The sequence below is a fragment of the Dreissena polymorpha genome, chromosome 9 (assembly GCF_020536995.1).
Source record: "Dreissena polymorpha isolate Duluth1 chromosome 9, UMN_Dpol_1.0, whole genome shotgun sequence".
Lineage (NCBI taxonomy): Eukaryota > Metazoa > Mollusca > Bivalvia > Myida > Dreissenidae > Dreissena > Dreissena polymorpha.
The window spans coordinates 61,148,776-61,172,512 of NC_068363.1; the positions used below are offsets into that span (position 1 = coordinate 61,148,776).

General features: G+C 35.7%; 1 protein-coding gene across 10 annotated transcripts in view; it reads left to right on the forward strand.

The window, feature by feature from the left end:
- The window catches only part of LOC127846427 (GATOR complex protein WDR59-like), a 69,950-nt gene extending 47,169 nt beyond the window's left edge, over nt 1-22,781 (forward strand). For 8 of the 10 annotated variants that reach the window (XM_052377652.1, XM_052377657.1, XM_052377656.1 and 5 more), the window contains 5 exons: nt 1,010-1,139; nt 9,174-9,316; nt 12,515-12,529; nt 18,511-18,618; nt 19,534-21,342. In XM_052377652.1, the coding sequence (XP_052233612.1) occupies nt 1,010-1,139; nt 9,174-9,316; nt 12,515-12,529; nt 18,511-18,618; nt 19,534-19,661 (524 nt within the window). In that variant the 3' untranslated portion in view covers nt 19,662-21,342. Of the gene's footprint in view, nt 1-1,009; nt 1,140-9,173; nt 9,317-12,514; nt 12,530-18,510; nt 18,619-19,533 lie in introns of all 10 variants that reach the window. The other 2 variants (XM_052377653.1, XM_052377655.1) reach the window with 2 other exon arrangements.
- Nucleotides 22,782-23,737: the final 956 nt, after the last annotated feature.

The following is a 23,737-nucleotide window of genomic DNA, read 5'->3' on the forward strand; positions in this document are numbered from 1 at the left end:
AAATAAATGTTTATGTGATTTCATATTAAGGTATTCATCCGGAATGTAGTGTTCCAATTTGTTGTTTTTTGCATGATTTTAGGGCATGATAGTATTGTTTATATTTTGCCTGTTTTTGGTCTTATACAGTTTAAGATTTGGTGCTTGCTTGAAAGGCCTTCTTAAAGCTTTAACTTGCAAGCTTTTTCTGTGCTGGCTTGATTATCGCATGTTGTATTCTTATGCTACAGCATGCGAGCTGGTCTCTGTGAAAACCTGGCTTAATTATGTGCGTAATGGGTTGTCCCAGAAATGTGGAATATTGAATATCTGGAATGTTTTGTATAAAGAATTTTCTCCTTAATTAAAATTCTGTCTAAGTGGAAACGGTTGTCACAGATTAGCTTGTGCGGACTGCTAAAGCTAATCTGGGACAAAACTTTACGCACATGCATCAAGCCAGGCTGTCACAGAGACTGTCCATTTACATAAACCATATCTGCACACATATACATTACAATTTGTCTGTTAAAAAATTGGTGTGCTATAATTATAAAAGGGCAGTAGCCTTTTGTTTTGCAAGAACAATTAAAAGGTAACTTTGGCAAAATTGCAAATTTTATACATAGTTATCTTTTTACTAATACATTGTCTAACAGCCGTGTTGTCTTTTATATAGGTGACGTTGATCATAATCATATTCTAGCAATTTTATGAAATGTTTATCATTTTTATGTGTGAACAACTTTGTTATATAAATAACCCTTAGTCATCCCTTTTTGGAATACAATTGAATATTTTACTATTCAGCATTCAAAACCACTATATTGAACATGTCTGTAAGTCTTGTTAAGTGAATAAATGCATTATAAACAAATACAAGTTGTTTGCATAATTGTTTTAATTTCATGTACATGTACATTATTGTATTTAACAAGTATAAAAGGTCCATCACAAGTTATTATTCTCATCAATTTGTGGTTTAATCGAGCAAAACAGCTTATAATACTTCAATTCTCTTACCTTTAAGCCATGGTGAAGCTCAAAAGATCCAACAGCTACAATGACCTTTCATTTGAGGACTACAAGTTTGCAGACGAGTCACAACCCAAAGAGACAATAGAGGAGCAAGAAAGAAAACAGCATGAAAGTAATTGCAGGTAAAAAACTGAAGGAACCAGATGTGATAAATATTTCTCTGTCACTTTACTTTTCTTATTCTACAGTTTGGCTTAAATTTTTAAAGTAAAAACTACAAAAGTGGGTGCTGTATTTCAGTGTTAAGGAATCAATAAAGATTCCTTAAAATTGTATCCAAAATGAAAAGATACAGTGTACTATTCTCATTAAACGCAGCTTGTCAAATGTTGCCATATAGGAATATATTTTGCGGGCCATTGGAAGGGCCTTGTCTATTCTCTAACTCATATACTTTAACTTGATCATCATCAAACTTGACAAACAATTTTAAGGGCATAATACAGTACAGCCAACACGGAACAAACGTAATCCTCTGTCATGCCACAGCCAGAACGTTAGTACTCGGCGGCCACGTCGTGTGTTCATGCGGCGTATCGCCGAGGCACGCGACATCGATCCGCGCAACAACGCGGAGTCTGTATTAACCTCGCATACTTTCGCGGCATAAATCCGCCACAAACGTATGCGGCGGATCGAGTGCAAAGATACACACCTACATGTACATTTGTGTAGCGCCCAAACCTAGATTAACGCTACTTTCATAGTTATTATTTTCATGTTTTAATAAGAGGATATGATTTTTATACGATGCGCTATAGACTATTTATATAATATCACGTCCTCAAATATATTCGACACGTAATGCGCCTTAACAAATTATCGTTGAATTAATTACGCACAACTGCAAATGTTTTGTTCGATTCTCAAATGAGCATTATCCAATTTGTAATCCGAAGTTCGCTTCCGAATTTTAATGCTAACACAACATTAACAATTAAATTCTAGCGTCAAATAAACAGTGCTTTATCCTTTGTCTCAATATAAAGCGCGCGAAAATTTTGCAGACATGTAGAACGTCGCATGGAAAGTGTGGGTGTATTTTGTGTTGTATAAAAACATGAACATCATGTCAGGCGATTTAAGCGTGTTCAGTGGAAAAATATCGCCCTGATTGGACCTTATTTAATCACATCTTAAAATAGAAACACATGCCAAAATTTATTTGAAACTTTAGAGAAATGGCGAATGTTTGTATTTCTTGAAATTCATGAGAACTTTTATTGTAAATATTTACCAGAATTTACTTTAAAATTGGAATATACGGGATTATCAGGTAATGAGTAGCGACGGGAAAAATAGTAGGTATGCAGTAATGGATACATTAAATTAATAATGATTTTAAATATTATTATAATTGTGCTTTTAAAATTTATTGACTAACTAATCATTTTTAGCTTATCTATTTTTTGAAAAAAAATTATGAGCTATTGTCATCTATATACGGGATTATCAGGTAATGAGTAGCGACGGGAAAAATAGTAGGTATGCAGTAATGGATACATTAAATTAATAATGATTTTAAATATTATTATAATTGTGCTTTTAAAATTTATTGACTAACTAATCATTTTTAGCTTATCTATTTTTTGAAAAAAAAATATGAGTTATTGTCATCACCTTGGCGTCGGCGTCTGCGTCGGCGTCCGGTTAAGTTTTGCGTTTAGGTCCACTTTTCTCAGAAAGTATCAATGCTATTGCATTCAAACTTGGTACACTTACTTACTATCATGAGGGGACTGGGCAGGCAAAGTTAGATAACTCTGGCGAGCATTTTGACTGAATTATGTGCCCTTTTTATACTTAGAAAATTGAAAATTTTGGTTAAGTTTTGCGTTTAGGTCCACTTTTTTCAGAAAGTATCGATGCTATTGCATTCAAACTTGGTACACTTACTTACTATCATGAGGGGACTGGGCAGGCAAAGTTAGATAACTCTGGCGTGCATTTTGACAGAATTATGTGCCCTTTTTATACTTAGAAAATAGAAAATTTTGGTTAAGTTTTGTGTTTAGGTCCATTTTATTCCTTAAGTATCAAAGCTATTGCTTTCATACTTGCAACACTTACTAACTATCATAAGGGGACTGTGCAGGCAAAGTAATGTAACTCTGACTGGCATTTTGACAGAATTATGTGCCCTTTTTATACTTAGAAAATTGAAAATTTGGTTAAGTTTTGTGTTTATGTCCACTTTATTCCTACAGTATCAAAGCTATTGCTTTCATACTTGCAACACTTATTAACTATCATAAGGGGACTGTGCAGGCAAAGTTATGTAACTCTGACTGGCATTTGACGGAATTATGGGCCCTTTATACTTAGAAAATCGAAAATTTGGTTAAGTTTTTTGTTTTGGTCCACTTTCCCCCTAAATTATCATAGATATTGCTTTCATACTTGGAACACTCGCAAACTATCATAAGGGTACAGTAAAAGGACAAGTTGCATAACTCTGGATGTCATTTTTATGGAATAATGGCCCTTTTTTGACTTGGTAACTTTGAATATATGGTTAAATTTTGTGTTTCGATCCACTTTACTTCTTAAGTATCAAGGCTATTGCTTTCAAACTTCAAATACTTTCATGCTATCATAAGGTTACTGTACCTGGCAAGTTGAATTTTACCTTGACCTTTGAATGACCTTGACTCTCAAGGTCAAATTATTAAATTTTGCTAAAATTGCCATAACTTCTTTATTTATGATTAGATTTGATTGATACTTTGACTAACTCTTACCTGACATACCACAATAGACTCCACCCAAACCATCTCCCGTGCCCCCCCCCCCCCCCCGAATCCCACCCCCCCTATTTCCTTTGTGATTAAAAATGAGAGTCCCTTCACCTTTAAAAAGAAAATAGATGCGCGGTCTGCACCCGCAAGGCGGTGCTCTTGTTAAAAGATTGTTGTTTTATGATGCGCATCCACACTGCGTCATATCGCAGATCGCGGCTTGCCCCTGTGGACAGATGCGAAGCATCGCGGCGAAATGCAATGTGCCGCCGCATACTGACGCGGCTTCAACGGCCGACTCGGCATCCACTCGTTGCGCCTTGACTCCGCGGATCGCGAAATATGTTTGTTCTGCGTTGGCTGTACTGTATCTGGACCCTGTTTTATAACCAGCCATGAGGGAAATGTTTTTGGGCATAAAATATTTGTCAAGTGCGATACAAATAAAATTTCCTGAAGCTTTCATGAATAATGGCCCTTTAAATATCTAAATATTTTCATAAATTAATAATGTCTGCTGTCTTACTGAAGATCAATGTAACCTGGACCTTTAATAGGTGGGTATTTTTTATTCCCGCCAAATTTTTTTCAGAGGGGATATAGTAATTGGTCCTGTGCGTCTGTCCGTCTGTGCGCCCGTGCGTCTGTGTGACCGTCCGACACTTTGTCCAGAGCAAAACTCCAAATCTATTCAATGGATTTACTTAAAACTTAGAAGATAAACAGATGGCAACTAGAAGAAGTGCAGTGACCAAGAACCATAACTTTATCTACCTTAGTTTTTGAATTTTCTCCCTTTATATAATTTCAAAGATAATTTTTGTCCAGACCATAACTCTAAGTTTACTGAAGGGATTTACTTGGAACTTGAAATATAAACAGATGGCAAGTAGGAGAAGTGCAGTGAATAAGAACCATAACTCTATCTACCTAAGTTTTTAGCTCACCTGTCACAAAGTCACATGGTGAGCTTATGTGACCGTGTGATGTCCGTATGTGCGTGTGTGCGTCCGTCAACAATTTGCTTGTGTAGACAGTACCGGTCACAGTTTTCATCCAATCTTTATGAAATTTGGTCAGAATGTTTATCTTGGTCAAATCTGGGTTTGGATTGTATTTGGGTCATCTGGGGTCAAAAACTAGGTCACTAGGTCAAAACCTAGGTCATATAATTGAAAAACCTTGTGTAGACTATAGATGTCGCAGTTTTCATCCAATCTTTATTAAATTTGGTCAGAATGTTTATCTTGATTAAATCTGGTTTGGGATTGTATTTGGGTCAACTGAGGTCAAAAACTAGGTCAAATAATAGAAAAACCTTGTGTAGACAATAGAGGTCGCAGTTTTCATCCAATCTTAATGAAATTTGGTCAGAATGTTTATCTTGATGGAATCTGGGTTGGGATTGTATTTGGGTCATCTGGGGTCAAAAACTAGGTCACTAGGTCAAAAACTAGGTCAAATAATAGAAAAACCTTGTTTAGACTAGATTGGTTGCAGTTTTCATCCAATCTTTATGAAATTTGGTCAGAATCTTTATCTTGATGAAATCTGGGTTGGGATTGTATTTGGGTCATCTGAGGTCAAAAACTTGGTCACTTGGTCAAATCATAGAAAAACCGTCAACAATTTGTTTGTGTAGACAGTAGAGGTCACAGTTTTCATCCAATCTTTATGAAATTTGGTCAGAAAGTTTATCTTGATAAAAACTGAGTTGGGATTGTATTTGGGTCATCTGGGTTCATAAACTAGGTCACTAGGTCAAAAACTAGGTCACTAGGTCAAATAATAGAGAAACCTTGTATAGACAATAGAGGTCGCAGTTTTCATCCAATCTTTATGAAATTTGGTTGGTCAGTATGTTTATCTTGATGAAATCTGGGTTGGGATTGTATTTGGGTCATCTTGGGTCAACAACTAGGTCACTATGTCAAAAAATAGAAAAACCTTGTGTAGACAATAGAGGTCACAGTTTTCATCAAATCTTCATGAAATTTGGTCAGAATGTTTGTCTTGAAGTAATCTGGGTTGGGATTGTATTTGGGTCATCTGGGGTCAAAAACTAGGTCACTAGGTCAAATAATAGAAAAACCTTGTGTAGGCAATAGAGGTCACAGTTTTCATCCAATCTTTATAAAATTTGATCAGAATGTTTATCTTGATAAAATCTGGGTTGGGATTGTATTTGGGTCACCTGGGGTCAAAAGCTAGGTCAATATGTCAAATATTAGAAAAAACTTTGTGTAGACAATAGAGGTCACAGTTTTCATCCAACCTTTATGAAATTTGGTCAGAATGTTTATCTTGATGAAATCAAGGTTGGGATTGTATTTGGTAAGTCAGGTGAGCGATTGAGGGCCATCATGGCCCTCTTGTTAAATTATCTCGAATTATTTTATTTCAAAGGTAATTTTTGTCTGGAGCATTAGTCTGAATCTACTGAAGGGATTTACTTGAAACTAGAAATATAAACAGATGGCAAGTAGGAGAAGTGCATTAAACATGATCCATAACTCTTTCGGCCTTAGTTTTTAGCTCACCAGTCATGAAGTGACATGGTTAGCTTATGTGACTTTGATGTCCGGTGTCTGTTGTGCGTGTGTGCGTCCGTCCGTCAACAATTTGTTTTTGTAGACAGTAGAAGTCACTGTTTTCATCCAATCTTTATGAAACTTGGTCAGAATGTTTATCTTGATGAAATCTGGGTTGGGATTGTATTTGGGTCACCTGAGCTGAAAAACTAGGTCACTAGGTCAAATAATAGAAAAGCCTTGTGTGGACAATAGAGAAATAATAGAAAAACCTTGTGTAGACAATAGAGGTCACAGTTTTCATCCAATCTTTATGAAATTTGGTCAGAATGTTTATCTTGATGAAATCTGGGTTGGGATTGTATTTTGGTCATATGGGGTCAAAAACTAGGTCACTAAGTTAAATTATAGAAAAACTTTGCGTAGACAATAGAGTTCACAGTTTTCATCCAATCTTTATGAAATTTTGTCAGAATGTTTATCTTGATGACATCTGGGTTGGGAGTGTTTTTGGGTCATATGGGGTCAAAAACTAGGTCACTAGGTCAAATAATAGAAAAACCTTGTGTAGACAATAGAGGTCACATTTTTCACCCAATCTTTATGAAATTTGGTCAGAATGTTTATCTTGATTAAATCTGGGTTGGGATTGTATTTGGGTCATCTGGAATCAAAAACTAGGTCACTAGGTCAAATAAACGAAAAACCTTGTGTAGACAATAGAGGTCACAGTTTTCATCCGATCTTTATGAAATTTGGTCAGAATGTTAATCTTCATGAAATCTGGTTTGGGATTGTATTTGGGTCATCTGGGGTCAAAAACTAGGTCACTAGGTCAAATCATAGAAAAATATTGTGAAGACAATAGAGGTCACAGTTTTCATCAGGCCTTAATGAAATATGGTCAGAATGTTTGTCTTGTTACAATCTGGGTTGATAATGAATTTGGGTCATCTAGGGTCAAAAACTTGGTCACTTGGTCAAAATAAAAAAAACAACTTTTGTAGACAGTAGAGGTCACAGTTTTCATCCAATCTTTATGAAATTTGGCCAGAATGTTTATCTTGATGAAATCTGGGTTGGGATTGTATTTAGGTTATCTGGGGTCAAAAACTAGGTCACTAGGTCAAATCATAGAACTACCTTGTGTGTGAAGACAATAGAGGTCATAGTTTTCATATGATCTTAATGAAATATGGTCAGAATGTTTATCTTGATAATATCTGATTTTGGATAATTCTAGTAAAACCTTGTGTAGATGAAAGAGGTCACAGTTTTCATAACGTCTTAATGAAATTTAGTCAGAATGTATTAATTAATGAAATCTGGCTTGGGATTGTATATGGATCTGATAGAATTTAAGTTGATGTAGCAAGTTTAGTCAGGTGAGCGATTCAGGGCCATCATGGCCCTCTTGTTTAATTATCTGCCTTTATTTTATTTTATTTTTTATATTTTTTGATTCATATTTTATTCATGTGTAATTTTAAATTAAATTTAATTTCATAGTAAAAATTTTAGCTTTTCATTTTTTAATATCTCCCTTTATCTGATTTTACAATAATAATAATAATTTGAGCACTAGAAGTATTCACCGTAAAATGAATAGATGAGTTAAAGGAAAAGTACAGTGATTAAGAACAGTAACTGTTTATAGTCTTCTTTTTTGATTACTTCCCTTTCTTTCATTTCCATATATTTTGTTATCTACAGTATAACTCCAACACTGTATTACTAATTGATCCTTGAAATATAAATAGATGACACTTGTGCCATGTTTTACAAATATTATTCTACTCTCTAAAACAAATGTTGTCATACAAGCAAACACATATCGGCGGGGATTTGGCACTACTGTGACAAGCTCTTGTTAAAATGTTGTTTTGTTTCGAAATGATTGTCCCTCAGTATTCATGATTGTAGCTTCTTGATTCAGTTTTCCAAATTTTCTCTAAAAAGTTCTTTGATATAGTCTCTGTGAAAGTCTGACTTTCATTACTGTTGCGCTAATCTGTATAACTGACCCAAACTCCACATCAGTCAAGTGTCAAAACTTTACAATGTTTTGTATTAAAATCCTAAGTTGCTGTAGTTTTTTCTAAACTTTGAAATGTGTCACTGGTTTGGTTTCTTGTGCAATTGAGAACAAAATGCTGATGAATATGGTGAGATTTGTTGTGTGTCATGCACTGTTCATTTTTGCTTTGTTAACACACTGGCTGCATTTATTATCCAATATTCATGAATTTGGCCAAAACTTATAAGGTGGCAATGCTATCTTGGACAATGTTTAAATCTTGATCCTTTGTGGGGAAAAAAGATGTGAACACTCAAGAGGCAATATTTATTTGCCAATCTTTATACAACTTGCACAAACATTTGTCCCAATAATCTTTACTAAGTTCAAACGGGGTCTCATGGGGTCAAGAACTAGGTCACTAGGTCAAATTGAAGAAAATGTGTGTGAACACTGTAGAAGTCACATTAGTTTGCACATTTGTCATGAAACATTGTGAGGATTGAATTATTTCCCAGCCAAGTGATATAAGGATCCTGCCAATTGTAAAACATGGCTGACATGAGGCAGAGTAGGTTTTCTTATTTGGCTTTTGTAAAACCATATAAACATACTAAACTTTTTTTTCACTCACTCTAAATGAAATTTGCTAAAAGTTGCAATAATATCTGCTTAGTTGCAACATATTTGTGATTTGGTCAAAAACATGGATGCCAGGCATAGGGCTGTTTTCCTTATAATTCTACTGCCTTTAGAACACGACCTCTGAACAGTTGAGTTCCTTGGGGTCTCAGGTGAGCCCTAAGGGTCTTTGGTCGTTTTCTTGTTGGAATATCAGTGCAGTGCTAAACACTTGGGCATATTCTGCAGGATGTTGGACCCGTCCAAGTATGTACAGTTTGACCACATGCTCAAGGTGTATGCGGACATTCTGGCACGCTGGGGGTTGCGCAATCAGGCGGCCCACATCAAAAAGCATGTAACAGTGAGACCACAGTCACATTCAGGAATAGGTAAGATCCCTTGCAGTTGCAAAAACACAGATTGCTGTGCTTTTTATGCTCCCCGAAATATTTTCAGTGGAGCATATAGTTGCCAGTTTGTAGTTCCTTACTTCCTTCCTTCCTTCCGTCACACTTTTGTTACAGTTTCTCATAGCACCTTCAACACTTTACCGATCTCTTTCATATTTGGCATGTAGGTACCTTGAATGGACCTCTACCTTTGATGATGTTTGAGGTCACTGGGCTCAAGGTCAAGGTCACCGAGGCTAATAATAGATTTTTCCGTCACACTTTTGTTACAGTTTCTCATAGCACCTTCAATACTTTACAGATCTCTTTCATATTTGGTATGTAGGTACCTTGCATGGACCTCTACCTTTTGATGATGTTTGAGGTCACTGGGGTCAAGATCAAGTCACCGAGGCTAATAATAGATTTTTCTGTCACACTTGTTAAAGTTTCTCATAGCAACTTCATTTCTTTACCAATCTCTTTCATATTTGGCATGTAGGTACCTTGCATGGACCTCTACCTTTTGATGATGTTTGAGGTCACTGGGGTCAAGGTCACCGAGGCTAATAATAGATTTTTCCATCACACTTCTTTTACAGTTTCTCATAGCACCCTCAATTCTTTACCTAACTCTTTCATATTTGGCATGTAAGTACCTTGCATGGACCTCTACCTTTTGATGAGGTTTGAGGTCACTGGGGTCAAGGTCTATGACGCTAATAATAATTTTTCCGTCACACTTTTGTTACAGTTTCTCATAGCGCCTTCAATATTTTACAGATCTCTTACATATTTGGCATGTACTTACCTTGCATAAACCTCTGCCTTTTGATGGGGTTTGAGGTCACTGGGGTCAAGGTCACCGAGGCTAATAATAGATTTTTTAGGTGGTTATTAACACATAGATTGACATAGCACATCATCTGGGAGCATCCATCGGTTTCACTGATATTCTTGTCTGTTTGTTTGTCCAATGATTGATAGTAAATGACATAAATCAATCATTTGATAATGTGCCACTTAAATACAAACAGATGACTATTAAATTCATCTTGGATTAACAAAGTGGGAACTAGTCAGTTGCTTCAAGAAGACAATTTCATATGATATTTAACTTTGTGCTAGACTTTTGTACCTTTTTGACAAGATTATATTAGTTTCCTAACAGACATTATGTTAAATTATTCGAGGACTTTTCCATTCAATTGTATTTACTTTTTTTGACAAAAAAAACAAGTTAATGATAGCTTCTTATTCAGAGCTCATGATTCGGACATCATATCTTATGGAGTTCAAGAAAGAATTGTTATATTCTTGTTTGAATGATAATATAATGCTCTTTGGTTTTTGAGCACTGTTTCTCTTAAGTTTGTTATTGTACAGGCATGTTATACCTCGCGAAAAGGCATAGGTATATAGAAAATTAGAAATGGTAGGCGTCGATATGTGAGTGTTTGTGTGTGAGTGCGTGTTTTAACACGTCACTCACACTCTTTTGGGGGAAACTTCCACTATATTTTGAATGTAATTTTCATCAGACGTTTACAGAAATATAATCTGCATCTATAGTGCATATTGTTCAAGTTTTGCAATTGAGTTATTTTTTAAGGAGTTATTATTTGTTTAAAATTGTATGTACCGGTATAAGCTACAGTAAAAGTTATTCATCGCCTATGGTAAAGGTTTCACTATTTTTCACTTGAATAAATTTCCAAATTCCTACTGTTTTCTTTTGTCATCATTTCCCAAAGAAACACACTGATGGCTGCATTTATTTTCAAATTGTCTAGAAACTTTTTTCAGAACATTTGTCTCCATGATATCTCAGCCAATTCAAATATTGGTAAATGTGGGGTTAAAAACTTGTTCACTGGGTAAAATAATAAACAAGCTTGTGAACACACAAGAGCCCACATTTATTACCAAATTGTCATGAAACTTGGTGAGAACATTAATTTAGTCCTAATTAAATCTTGGCTTATTTTGAAACTGGATCTTGTGTATCAAAAACTGTGTGACTAGGTCATATTACAGAAAGAGATTGTGTATTGCTTCATGAAACTTGTGTCCCAATTATGTCTCAGCCAAGTTCAAAACTGGGTCGAGTCGAATAAAAGTCTGAACGTATATTTTGTTGGATCAGAAACAAGGTTACAAGGTCAAACTGATAGAAAGCTTTTAAAGGCTCTTAAAAAACACTTGTTTCCACAATCTTTGTGAAACAACAGGGCTCCACTAGCTACAAATTTTATTTGGCCTTATAATATAAATTCAAAAAATTTTTGCCTGTTTTATGGATTGTTATAAAATAAATGCTGTAGCCAAATAGACATTTCTTATGCCAAATTTTATCATTTGTAATGACCTATACATGCTCAGAAAAGTTTAGTTCCTTTGGTTCTAAGATGGGTGCCTTATGACCATCTTTATCAACTGTTGTTTCATTACTCAGCAGACATAATTGCCATTTTCTTTCTAGGTTGTGTTTTAAATACATGCATATCAGGTACTAAAGTATGTGGGATAGATCTTTCTAGCATTGCTTGATGAACACCCTCTGATTATTTTGGAAACACTAAACTGAACGAGAGCGCCGATGGCGTTAAAAGCATAGGTGCAAGATACAGGGAAGTTGCTGCTTAAGTAAATAGACGCTACCCTATTGGTCTGCGTCAAGAATTTGTCGTAAAAATTGTGGTAAGCGTTAGATGCAGATGTGCACAACAGATTTAGTTCTGAATACAGATTTCTGAATGCAGATTTTTATAGAAACTCCTCACAGCAGTTACTTCCCTTGCTTTGCCGGGTCAGTAACTTCTAGTATAAGGGAGACCACTGCGTAGGAGATTGAGATTTATAGTGCAGATAGAATTGTTTTACGAACGAAATTTGCTTTAGGTTATAAGAAGATTTTTTGACATAAAACGGTCTTAAAAAAATTCACTAAAAACGGTGTCAGCAATATTCTTGGAAGAAAACGTTAGAAAAATGTTTCCAAATACAAAATTGTAGAATTACCATATACTATATTAAATAGAAATTTCGTCTGATCTTTGATCAGGTAAGGCTTCATAATGGTCAACCGTATCATGTGCATTTTCGAAATGTAGTATATACCTTAAGCGTTGCACCTATGCTAAAAAATGATTAAAAGTGTATTGCTATATTGCATAAATTGCTCTTGTTTACTTTCAGCTGAAGACATAATAGGTACATTTTGTAAAATCACACAGATTTCAAAGTCTGTGTATTATTTGCATTTCTGTTAGTACCATTGTGCTTTTGCATGATAACTGTTTAAAATGTTTATTTTGACCATCACTTGTTTATTATTATTTCTATTCCTTATATGACCCACAAAGTGACCTGCATTCAGCAATGCACTTTTCCCTTTCATGTATGCCCATATGTCCCATATCTCTTCTGAATCTATTACATGTACACTGCAACTCCAATATAATGCATATGACGGGGTCATGCTACTAGATGGGAATGTAAAGTCACCATGGCATAGTGGATATGGTGTCCACCTAGTGATCAGGTCACGGGTTCGATCCCCACTGTGGGAGCGTTCGTTAGATCTCCCCCATAGACACCAAGTACTGGGTCTAGTTCCAGGAAACGGACTTGAGAATTTTTCAAATGAGGCTTATAGGCTTTCTTTGCAATCGAGCTAAAATAAATAGGTTTCAAGTAAACTCAATGGATCCGCATTATAAGTTCTGAGCTTATTTCTTGCCATGTTGTGTGTTATTTGGTCAATACATGCATATAAACCTTACAGTATTGATATCAGTATACACAGATTTTATAATGTGCATATATATCTGATAATCAAATATAATTACAAAATCAATTTAAAAAAAAAATCATTTTTGCCATTAATTACAATAAATGTGTTTCCGAATTTCATATACACAAACATACGCCATTTTCCAGAAGTGTAATGTGCATTATGGGACAGAGGTTTCATTGGGCACTGTGCAGATTTAATAATAACAACCAATTGATTAGTGAATCTAAATTTAGATTGAATGCAATATGATACAGGGCTATGTTTTATTGCGTCGTACACAGCGTTGAAAAAAAAGTTATTTTTGAGGGCCTTCTGAAAACGGGCGAAAATGAAAGCGAATATCTGTATTAGCATGTAACAAAATTGTCTGGATTACTTTTTGAATTTCTGTTTGCCTATTACGTTTGCATTATAATTAGGGGATTAGACAGATTATACCTTCATCATTTATCAAGGAATAAACAAATATCTGGTCACAAATGATAGTCTTATGGAAATATCATGTCACACACAACACCTGTGTCCCTAGCTGAAAAGTCAAGCTTGCATATACGAGTTCAAAGGTCAAATATAGGCTTAGAGCTGGTCTGGACTGGACATTTTATCAATTGTAAGGTAATTTTATATGATTTTCCTCCCATGATTATAAATGTGAGGCAAAGAGTTGCAGGCAATGCTGACAATGTCACTCTTAAAAGTGTAACTTTAAGTATGTCTGTTCCCAAATATGTGGCGTGGAGAAATTTAATTATTGGCTTATAATTTGCTTTATTCTTGTTGTGTTGTTTTTCTATGGATAAAAGCCTAATAAATATATATTTATTTAAAGAAGACAGTTCTGTAAAATAAATACCACTAATCAGTAGGAATTATTACAACAGAGCGTGTGAATTTTTTTAAGTTGAGAGAAGGAAATCAAGGAAAGACAATTTAAAACTATTATTATAGATATAATTTGCCACAAAAACCCATTTTTAGCTCGACTATTATATTTGAAATATATATAGTAGAGCTATCCTACTCACCCCGGCGTCGGCGTCTGAGTCTGCGTCTGGGTATGCGTCTGCGTAAGTGTGCAGATGTTAAAGTTTTCGTACTACCCCAAATATTTTCTTTGTCCCTTGACATATTGCTTTCATATTTTGCATACTTGTTTACCAACATGACCCCAACCTATAAACAAGCGCAGACAACTCTATCAAGCATTTTGTCATAATTATGGCCCCTTTTCCACTTAGAATATGCAGCAAATGTTAAAGTTTTTGTACTACCCCATTTATTTTCATTGTCCCTTGACATATTGCTTTGATATTTTGCATACTTGTTTACCAACATCACCCCAACCACGTTTTTTTTTTAGAAAAAGGGGAAGACGCTGGGTAAAAGGGGAAAATCGAGCGCGAAAGAGACATATTTGGGGAAAAAATAAAAACTGTTCATTTCAATGTCTATAACTCACCTACAGACTTCAGGTTTTTTTTTAGAAAAAGAGGCATGACTCTCTGACCTTTTTGTTCTTAAACACATGAACAAGTATGATATTAAAGTCAAAGTCCTAAATAAAGTTGCAGGTGTAGATCTTATAATGGGAAATGTTTTCAACTGGGGCCAGGGAACGATGTCAATATTATGATTTCAATTTCATGATGAATGGGTTGGCGATCTAGATCTGCTACAGTATTGGAAGGGAAAGGTGCGGCAGCTGCCGATTGTCTACTTTCACTTTCACAATAATCCGACAGTATTAATCGATGTTGATTACATGTACCTCCGAATCCTGCTGGGTTTCAACGGTTTTTGATGATTCATTCTTAAAAAATGCGTCAACGCAATTAATATTTTCCGCGTCCGAACGTTTTATTTTGTTCGTGTATGAACGCCAATTGTGAGACTTTTTTCTGTTTTAACGTTTATATCTTGGCTGTCACATAACCCTGATGAAAATTCGACTGGTTTCCGGTAATTAAGGTCGAAACGCCCTTCTCGCGCAAGACCGGAATCCAGTAAAATAGTCACATGATTAATACGATTAGTTGCCCGGTTTCCATGACGTAATTTAAGAGCTATATATAGAATCGCTGGGATTCCCAGATTTGAGTGTTCGTCGGGAGAGAGAGAGAGCGAGATCGTTGTACATGGTACAATTTGGATAAGTGTCAACTTCCCAAAAGAAAAAAAAACATTTTTTTGAGGGTAAAATATTATATTTTGGTGAAAAATTTATTTTTTTGGAGGGGAAATGGTAATTTTAGGGGAAAAATTCTGGTAGGGGAAGACGCCGAATATCGGCGTCACTTTCTTAGTTAAAAAAACCCCTGCCAACCTATAAACAAGAGCAGACAACTCTATCAAGCATTTTGTCATAATTATTGCCCCTTTTATGCTAAGAATATGCATATTATTGAAAAATCTAGGTTAAAGTTTGCGTACTACCCCAAATATTTCCTATATCCTTTGACATATTGCTTTTATATGTTGCATACTTGTTTACCAACATGACCCCAACCTATAAAGAAGAGCAGACCACTGTATCAAGCATTTTGACATACTTATGGCCCCTTTTACACTTTGATAATTGAACATTTTGCTTAAATTGCCATAACTTCTTTATTTATAATCACATTTTATTATTACTTTGACAAAACAACACTTACCTGAATACCTCAATGGATTCCACCCAAACAATACCCCACGCCCATACCAGAATCCCTTCCCCCCCCCCAACCTCACCCCCCCCCATTTTTTTTTTTTAAACATCATCTAATAAATTACCACACCCCAAATTATACCCTCCTCTAACTCCCCACCCCCCCTACCCCCCCACCCCCACCCCCCCCAATTTTTTTTTTTTCTTTAAGCATCTTCTAATAAATTACCACAAGCCACATTATACCCCCCTCTCACCCCCTACCCCCCCCCCCCCCAAAAGAAAAAAAAATGATTTTTTTTTAAAACATCATCTAATAAATTACCACACCCCACATTATACCCCCCCTCTCACCCCCCCTACCCCCCCCCACCCCCCAAACCAAATTTTTTTTTTTAAAACATCATCTAATAAATTACCACACCCCACATTATACCCCCCTCTCACCCCACCTACCCCCCTACCCCCCCCCCCCCCCAAAATTTTTTTTTCCTTTTTTTATTTTTGAAAGAGCGTCTAATAAATTATTGAATATGAACAATTTCCCCATGATGGCTTACGGTATACTGTCAAGCACTCGAATAGTCGAGCGCGCTGTCCTCTGACAGCTCTTGTATATATACAAACTTATCTATTTCTACCTCTCTCCCTTTGTACACATTTTCAGTTACTGTTGTTCATCTATTTGAACATAAAGATTTTTTTTAGGGAGTTTAGAATACTTTCTTTCATGAAAGAGTGTCTCAAATCAGGTTTGAACAATCTTGAATTCGTCTGACTGACTATTTTCATTTGTTTTCAAAGCTAAAAATAATGTGTTGTTTGTTTTTTTTGCCTATATTTTAATATGTGTCTTGTTCTGTGAAAATTGGGCAAAATGCAGTCTGCACAGGCTAATCAGGGATGACACTTTCTGCTTTATGGTATTTTTTGTTTAAATGAGGTCCCTTTTTACCGAAAATCTAGTTTAAGCGGAAAGTGTTTTCCCTGATTAGCCTGTGCAGACTGCACAGGCTAATCTGGGACGACACTTTACGCACATTCATTTTGCCTAATTTTCACAGAACAAGACACATATATTATCTTTCTACTTTCAAGAATAAAGTTTCTCTATGGAAGGAACATACAATTGATACAATTGAGCAGGAAATATTTTGAAATGTTTGATTGCAATAATGCCTGCTATGACAGCATATTAATCAACGTGTTGATCAAAGTTAAAAGATGAAGTTGTGAATACATAAATCCAGGTTTCCAGTAACTCGCAGACTGTTCAGGTTTTATGCTGTTTGCTGCTCAACAGTAACTGAGGGTTAGGAATGAAGCTTTTAAAACTTGAATTTAATAAGAACGATATTTCATTAACTGTAACTTTCTAAGGGACTGCAAATGTGTCAAAATACGTATCTAAGTGGTAAAGGGTTAAACCAAAAATTAAATAAAAGCGGAAAGTGTTGTCCCTGATAAGTGTGTGAGGACTGCACAGCCTAATCTGAGACAACACTTTAGTTACATGCAGTCAGCCTGCTTTATGAGAGCAAGGTTTATATGTGTCTTGTTCTGAGAAAACTGGGCTAATTCATGTGCATAAAGTGTCCTCCCAGATTTGCCTGTGCAGTCCGCACAGGCTAATCAGGGACGACACTATACGCTTTAATGGTATTTTTTATGTCCCCCACTATAGTAGTGGGGGACATATTGTTTTTGCCCTGTCTGTTGGTTGGTTGGTTGGTTTGTCTGTCTGTTTGCGCCAACTTTAACATTCGCAATTACTTTTGCAATATTGAAGATAGCAACTTGATATTTGGCATGCATATGTATCTCATGGAGCTGCACATTTTGAGTGGTGAAAACTCAAGGTCAAGGTCATCCTTCAAGGTCAAAGGTCAAATATATGGGTCAAAATTGCTAATTTAATGTACACTTTTGCAGTATTTCAATATTCAAGATAACAACTTGATATTTGGCATGCATGTGTATCTCATGGAGCTGCACATTTTGAGTGGTGAAAGGTCAAGGTCAAGGTCATCCTTCAAGGTCAGAGGTCAAATATATGTGGCCAAAATCGCTCATTTTATGAGTACTTTTGCAATATTGAAGATAGCAACTTTGATATTTGGCATGCATGTGTATCTCATGGAGCTGCACATTTTGAGTGGTGAAAGGTCAAGGTCAAGGTCATTCTTCAAGGTCAGAGGTCAACTATATGTGGCCTAAATAGCTTATTTTATGAATACTTTTGCAATATTGAAGATAGCAACTTGATATTTGGCATGCATGTGTATCTCATGGAGCTGCACATTTTGAGTGGTGAAAGGTCAAGGTCAAGGTCATCCTTCAAGGTCAAATATATGGGTCAAAATTGCTCATGTAATGTCACTTCTGCAATATTGAAGCTAGCAATTTTATATTTGAAATGCATGTGTATCTCATGGAGCTGCACATTTTGAGTGGTGAAGGGTCAAGGTCAAGGTCATCCTTCAAGGTCAAACGTCATATAGGGGGACATTGTGTTTCACAAACACATCTTGTAGTTTCAAGGAAGTCCCTCCTTACCGAAAATCAAGTTTAGGCGGAAAGTGTCGTCCCTGATTAGCCTGTGTAGACTGCACAGGCTAATCTGGGACGACACTTTACGCACATATATTAAGCCCAGTTTTCTCAGAACAAGACACATATAATGATACATGTAAGGACTACGGACATTGGTTTTATGCTATATAATTTATATGACAGGTTATATTGCAGAGTTTGGTGTGCGTTGTTTCAAATGTGAGACAGAAGTACGAGGGGTCAAGTGTACAAACTGCGGCCACCCAGCATTCCACTGCGCCATCTGTCATACAGGAGTCAAAGGTCAGACTTGCAGGAATATGAGCCTCTCCCTAGGGGGGGGGGGGTCTAGTTCATGTGCGTTAAGTCCACACAGGCTTATCAGGAAAGACACCTCTTTTATGTTTCCATTTGAAGGAAGACTCTTCTTGATGAAACTTCAGTTTAGGTAGAAAGTGTCTTCCCAGATAAGCCTGTGCAGACTCATATGTATTGCGAGAACACCAGGATTAATGAATGGATGCAATTAGTAGCAAATTATAATTTTGTTTGTGATTTGTTTTGTTCATACTTTTGACAAATATGTTTTGAGCTAAATCTTAATGTAACTGGGGTAGACTGTTTATCTTGATAATATATCTAGGTCAACAAATCTTGGTCATGTGTGCCAAAAACAAGATCATCAGGTCAAATCTTGGAAAAAACATTTTTCAATTCTAAAAGCCATTTATAACGCAAACTTGATGAAGCATGGTCAGAAAGTTTATCTTGACAATATAAAGGCCCTGTTTGAATCTGGGTAAAAAATAGATCACCAAGTCAAGTCTTAAACAATGGGGTACTTTCAACTTAAGTGAACAGCTCAGGGTCATCATGGCACTCATGTCACTTCCAAAAGGGTCCAACTGTATAATTTTGTGGATATCAAAATAACAATGTCAGTTCACATTAAAACAAAAAAAGTTATGGATAATTTTCAAATTAATTTTTCTTTCTTTGAAACAATAAAAAAAACAGTTTTAAATAACCTGTATTTCAGGGTTATCCATATGAAAGCATTAAATAATTGGATATACTATTAAAGAATTTTGTGTTTCACAAAGGACAGTTAAAATATTGAAAACTTCAAGTGTATTTTAGTCCATGGCATATTATACTATATGGCTAGTATGTGAGTGCACATTGTGTTTACTGTACTGCCAACGTTCCACATTTCAGGTAGTTCCAATTTCTGCCTAAACTGTGGTCACGGTGGTCACTCGAGCCACATGCAGGAATGGTTCAAGCATGAGACCCAGTGTCCCTCGGGCTGTGGATGCTTGTGCCTCAAGTGGAACCCATTCTAGATGGGCAAGCATGGCACAGTGCCAGGTGCAGTTGACGTTTATAGAGACAGGACTGTTGAATCACAATGATGTTATGTTATACACCCACAAGATTTCTCAAAGAAACCTTCGTAGGTGTGAATGGGCTTCTATAAAACTTTTCTGAGGGGTGGATATGGAGCCCTTCAAGGAGCTGCTATGAGAGTGTTTGCCATGTACATTTGAAGTTTTTTAAAGGGATTTAAGTGGTCGGCACAGAACTAATCAAACCTAAAAATTTATGTTAGAAACCTAAGTCTGTGTACTGGGTTGTCATAAGATACTGGCTAATGTACTAAAGTAAAGCCTTCCGAGGGCTGTAGATCTAAGTAGTTTACCTGCTGTAGATATGCAAAGCACTCAAACCAGTTTTGCATTCAATCATCAAATTATTTCATGTGTCTCTAAAGGTCATATTTCTAGGGTCTGTGATTGCAAAAACATTTCTTAGAGTACATAATTATGTGATGGGCCTCAAATGAACATTTTTTGGGGATTGTTATAAATTAGTCGGTAATTTATACGCAGATGTGAAATCTGTCATGATTGGGTTGATTAGTTAAAAATGTGATAAATCTCCATGAATGGTCCCTATTGTTAAGTGATATACATCTTTTGTATCTGTGATAAGGTATGAGTTAAGAACGAGACATTCTTATTAAGTGGACCATGTTAGTGTAAGTTTGTATGTTGATAATGTATAATACATACGTCATAAGTATAATCAACCTTTTACTTTTCTATACAGGAAGGAGTACTTTTAGCTATAGTGCATTGCATCATAGCCGAATGAGTGTTTTCTGAAATACCTGTCTTGATTGATATATTGCTAGCTGTACATAACGGGATTTGAAGTTATTAAACCCATAAAATGAGGTATATTGCTATTACCATGGTGGTCTGTCATACTGCAATGTTAATTTTGTGTCACGAAGTTGTCTCAGTTTTCTGCCTATCAGAATAAAACTTATTAGATAGGTTTTTTACACTATTTAGAAGTGTAAGACATCATTTTTGTTTACGTTGTGATATGCTCTGCAGAGTTATGTTTCTTGAACTGAGGCAAATTTTGGAAACATACATCATGGTACATGTGTACTTTGTGTTTTGAACTGTTATTTCAGTTTTCTGAAAATCAATATCAGACTGTAGAGATTTGTTGTTTATACTATGTACATGTGTAAGATATTATTTTCACAAGATTACATGTATCTGCAGAGTTATGTGCCCTTCAACTGGGGAAAATTTCGGAAACTTACAAGTGAACTTAGTGTCGCGAACTGCTCGAACAGGAAAACAGAAAAAAATGTATTAGTAATTTAAAGCAAAGTCAGTTTAGAACAACAAAGTATCAGTTAGTATGTAGAGCCATCTGTTACCAATTTAGAAATGCAAACCTTTAATATGAACACATTTGCAATAAAGTGTAATTGTAGGAACAATCTGTATAATAACTCCATTCTGTAATCAGTGTTGACGTATTGAAAGTTATTCAACATTTTTGTTGTTGACAATACTAATCTATTTTCTACTCGACTTTTGTTAACACTCATGAGTGTTTTGTGCAATATGTTATTTGTTCATCTGTTTAATTGTTGTTTTGGCTTTGTTGTTCATATTGATCCATACGTATGTTGTTTTCATTAATAAAATGATCACCAAAGCTGTTTTGATGGTGTTAATACCCTGGTTTTGGTCCACTAATATCAAATCAACAAATTTTAGCTATATATTGCTTACCCATGCGCCAGTGAAGGTTTCCATGTAAAAACACCATTTCTACAGGTGTTCAATGGAAACTTCATGTGTCTTTGGTGTCATTATTTGAGTTCACTGACCAAGCCTGTAACTTTGACTTGCAATTTTGCAGAAATATTTGCCCGTCTTTTGCTTAGAAAATGCAGGCTTAAGTGTGTTTGCCAGAAGTACAATAAGCGTAAGTTAAAGCATAACACGGACAGCATTGTTACATTACTTTTATCTAGGAAAGAATAATTTGTTAAACTTTGGCATTGCGATAGAGAAATTGCTTACCTTCACAACCCATGTACCCATTAGGTATTACTAACGATTTAAATTTTTATCTCCCGCCATAGGCCGCGGGATATTGTTTTGGCGACCGTCTGTCCGTCTTTCCCTCCGTCTGTGCGGCACTTTTGTGTCCAGAGCCATATCTTGGAAGTGCTTTGGCGCATTTCATTGAAACTTGGTATGAGTATATACATGTATATGGATAAGAGGATGATGCACGCAAAATGGCATTGTACACCATCTGTTATTAACGGAGTTTTGGCCCTTTGTATGTTGAAAAAATGCTCACTGTTGTGTCCGGAGCAATTTCTTGAAAGTGCTTTGGCGGATTTCATTGAAACTTGGTATGAGTATATATATGGATAAGAGGATGATGCACGCCAAAGGGCATTGTACACAATCTGTAACTAAGGGAGTTCATGCCCTTTGTATCTTGAAAAAAATGCTTTTTAATGTTAGCTTAGAGCTTTATCTCAATTAACACATGAGCCAGAGCAATGAAGCTTGCCATTGTTGTCCTCAATCATCTGGGTGTGCTTCACATTCAACGCCAATAATCCTAGGGGTCAAGGTTACACATTGAGGTCAAAGGTCACAATTTTGACGAATTATTCATTTTTATGTCCCCAATATTGAAGGTCAAAGTTAAAATATATGGGTCAAAATTGCTCATTTAATGTACACTTTTGCAATATTGAAGATAGCAACTTGATATTTGGCATGCATGTGTATCTCATGGAGCTGCACATTTTGAGTGGTGAAAGGTCAAGGTCATCCTTCAAGGTCAAATATATGGGTACATAGTGTTTCACAAACACATCACTTGTTTTGTCATTCCTTTACTATGCATCAAGGGATTCTGTAATAACTGTCCACAATTGTTCTCCATTATCTAGCTGCGAGTCAAATATAAGATCCAGATTGCTAGGGTCATGGTCAAAGTCACACACAATGGTCAAAATCACACATTTTGATTAAATATGCCTTATTTGGTAAGGATTCTACCATACTAAAATGGATTCTCAAAATGTCCTGATGTAATTGTTCTCAATTATCAGGCACAACCCTTCACTTATACCTTTTCTTTTAGTTCTACACCCATCCACAGAATTTATTTGGCGGGGGATATCAATTTAAGAATTTGCTTGTTTTGTATTAGTCTGGGTGGGTTAAAACTATTGCCTTGTGTATGTACCTCTATTTCTACTGCAGATGTTGAAACTGTTGTCATCAAGGTATTAATATAGGATTTATATATGGGTCTTAAGACATGTGCCTCCAGCGTTGCTCCAGATCAGCCTGCGCCTTTGCAGAAGAGAATTCCTTAAAAAAAAATATTTTAAAACAGAAAGTGTTGTTCCTAATTAGCCTGTGTGGACTGCACATGCGTATCTGGGACAAAACTGTATGCACATGCATTAAGCATGGTTTTCCCAGGTTACAGCTCATGTATATCTTTTGTGTCATGCTGTAGGGTCTCCGACAGAAATGTACTAGTAAAGTTGAAAAAAGGGCTGTCTTGGGACAGCTCTTGTATTGTAGTTACATCATGTTTTGCTATTCAAATATTAAGCAACATTTTATTATGAAAATCTAAGTCATTTATAATAGCCTGAATACAACTATGTCATAATATTAAACTGTTATTCTGAAACAGTCTATAAACAGTTGTTTCCCTTTGACAACAAATATTCTACCATGAACAAGTCACAATTACTGGACACTTAATTCACTACACTTCTTCTTTAATATGATACCAGTTAAAATATGCATTTCCAGATGAAACATGTTAATGTTCACTTTTTCAGATGAAAATGGTTAAATTATACATTTTCAGATAATACCAGTTATAGAATCCATTTCAATTATGCCTGTTATAGTAAATTTTAACATACACATTTCAGTGGATATTGGTTTAAGTTTAAATTTCCAGATGATTATGTTAAAAGCATACATTTCCACATGATACCTGTTGAAGTATACATTTCCATGATACCTATTGAAGAATACATTCAAAATGATACCTG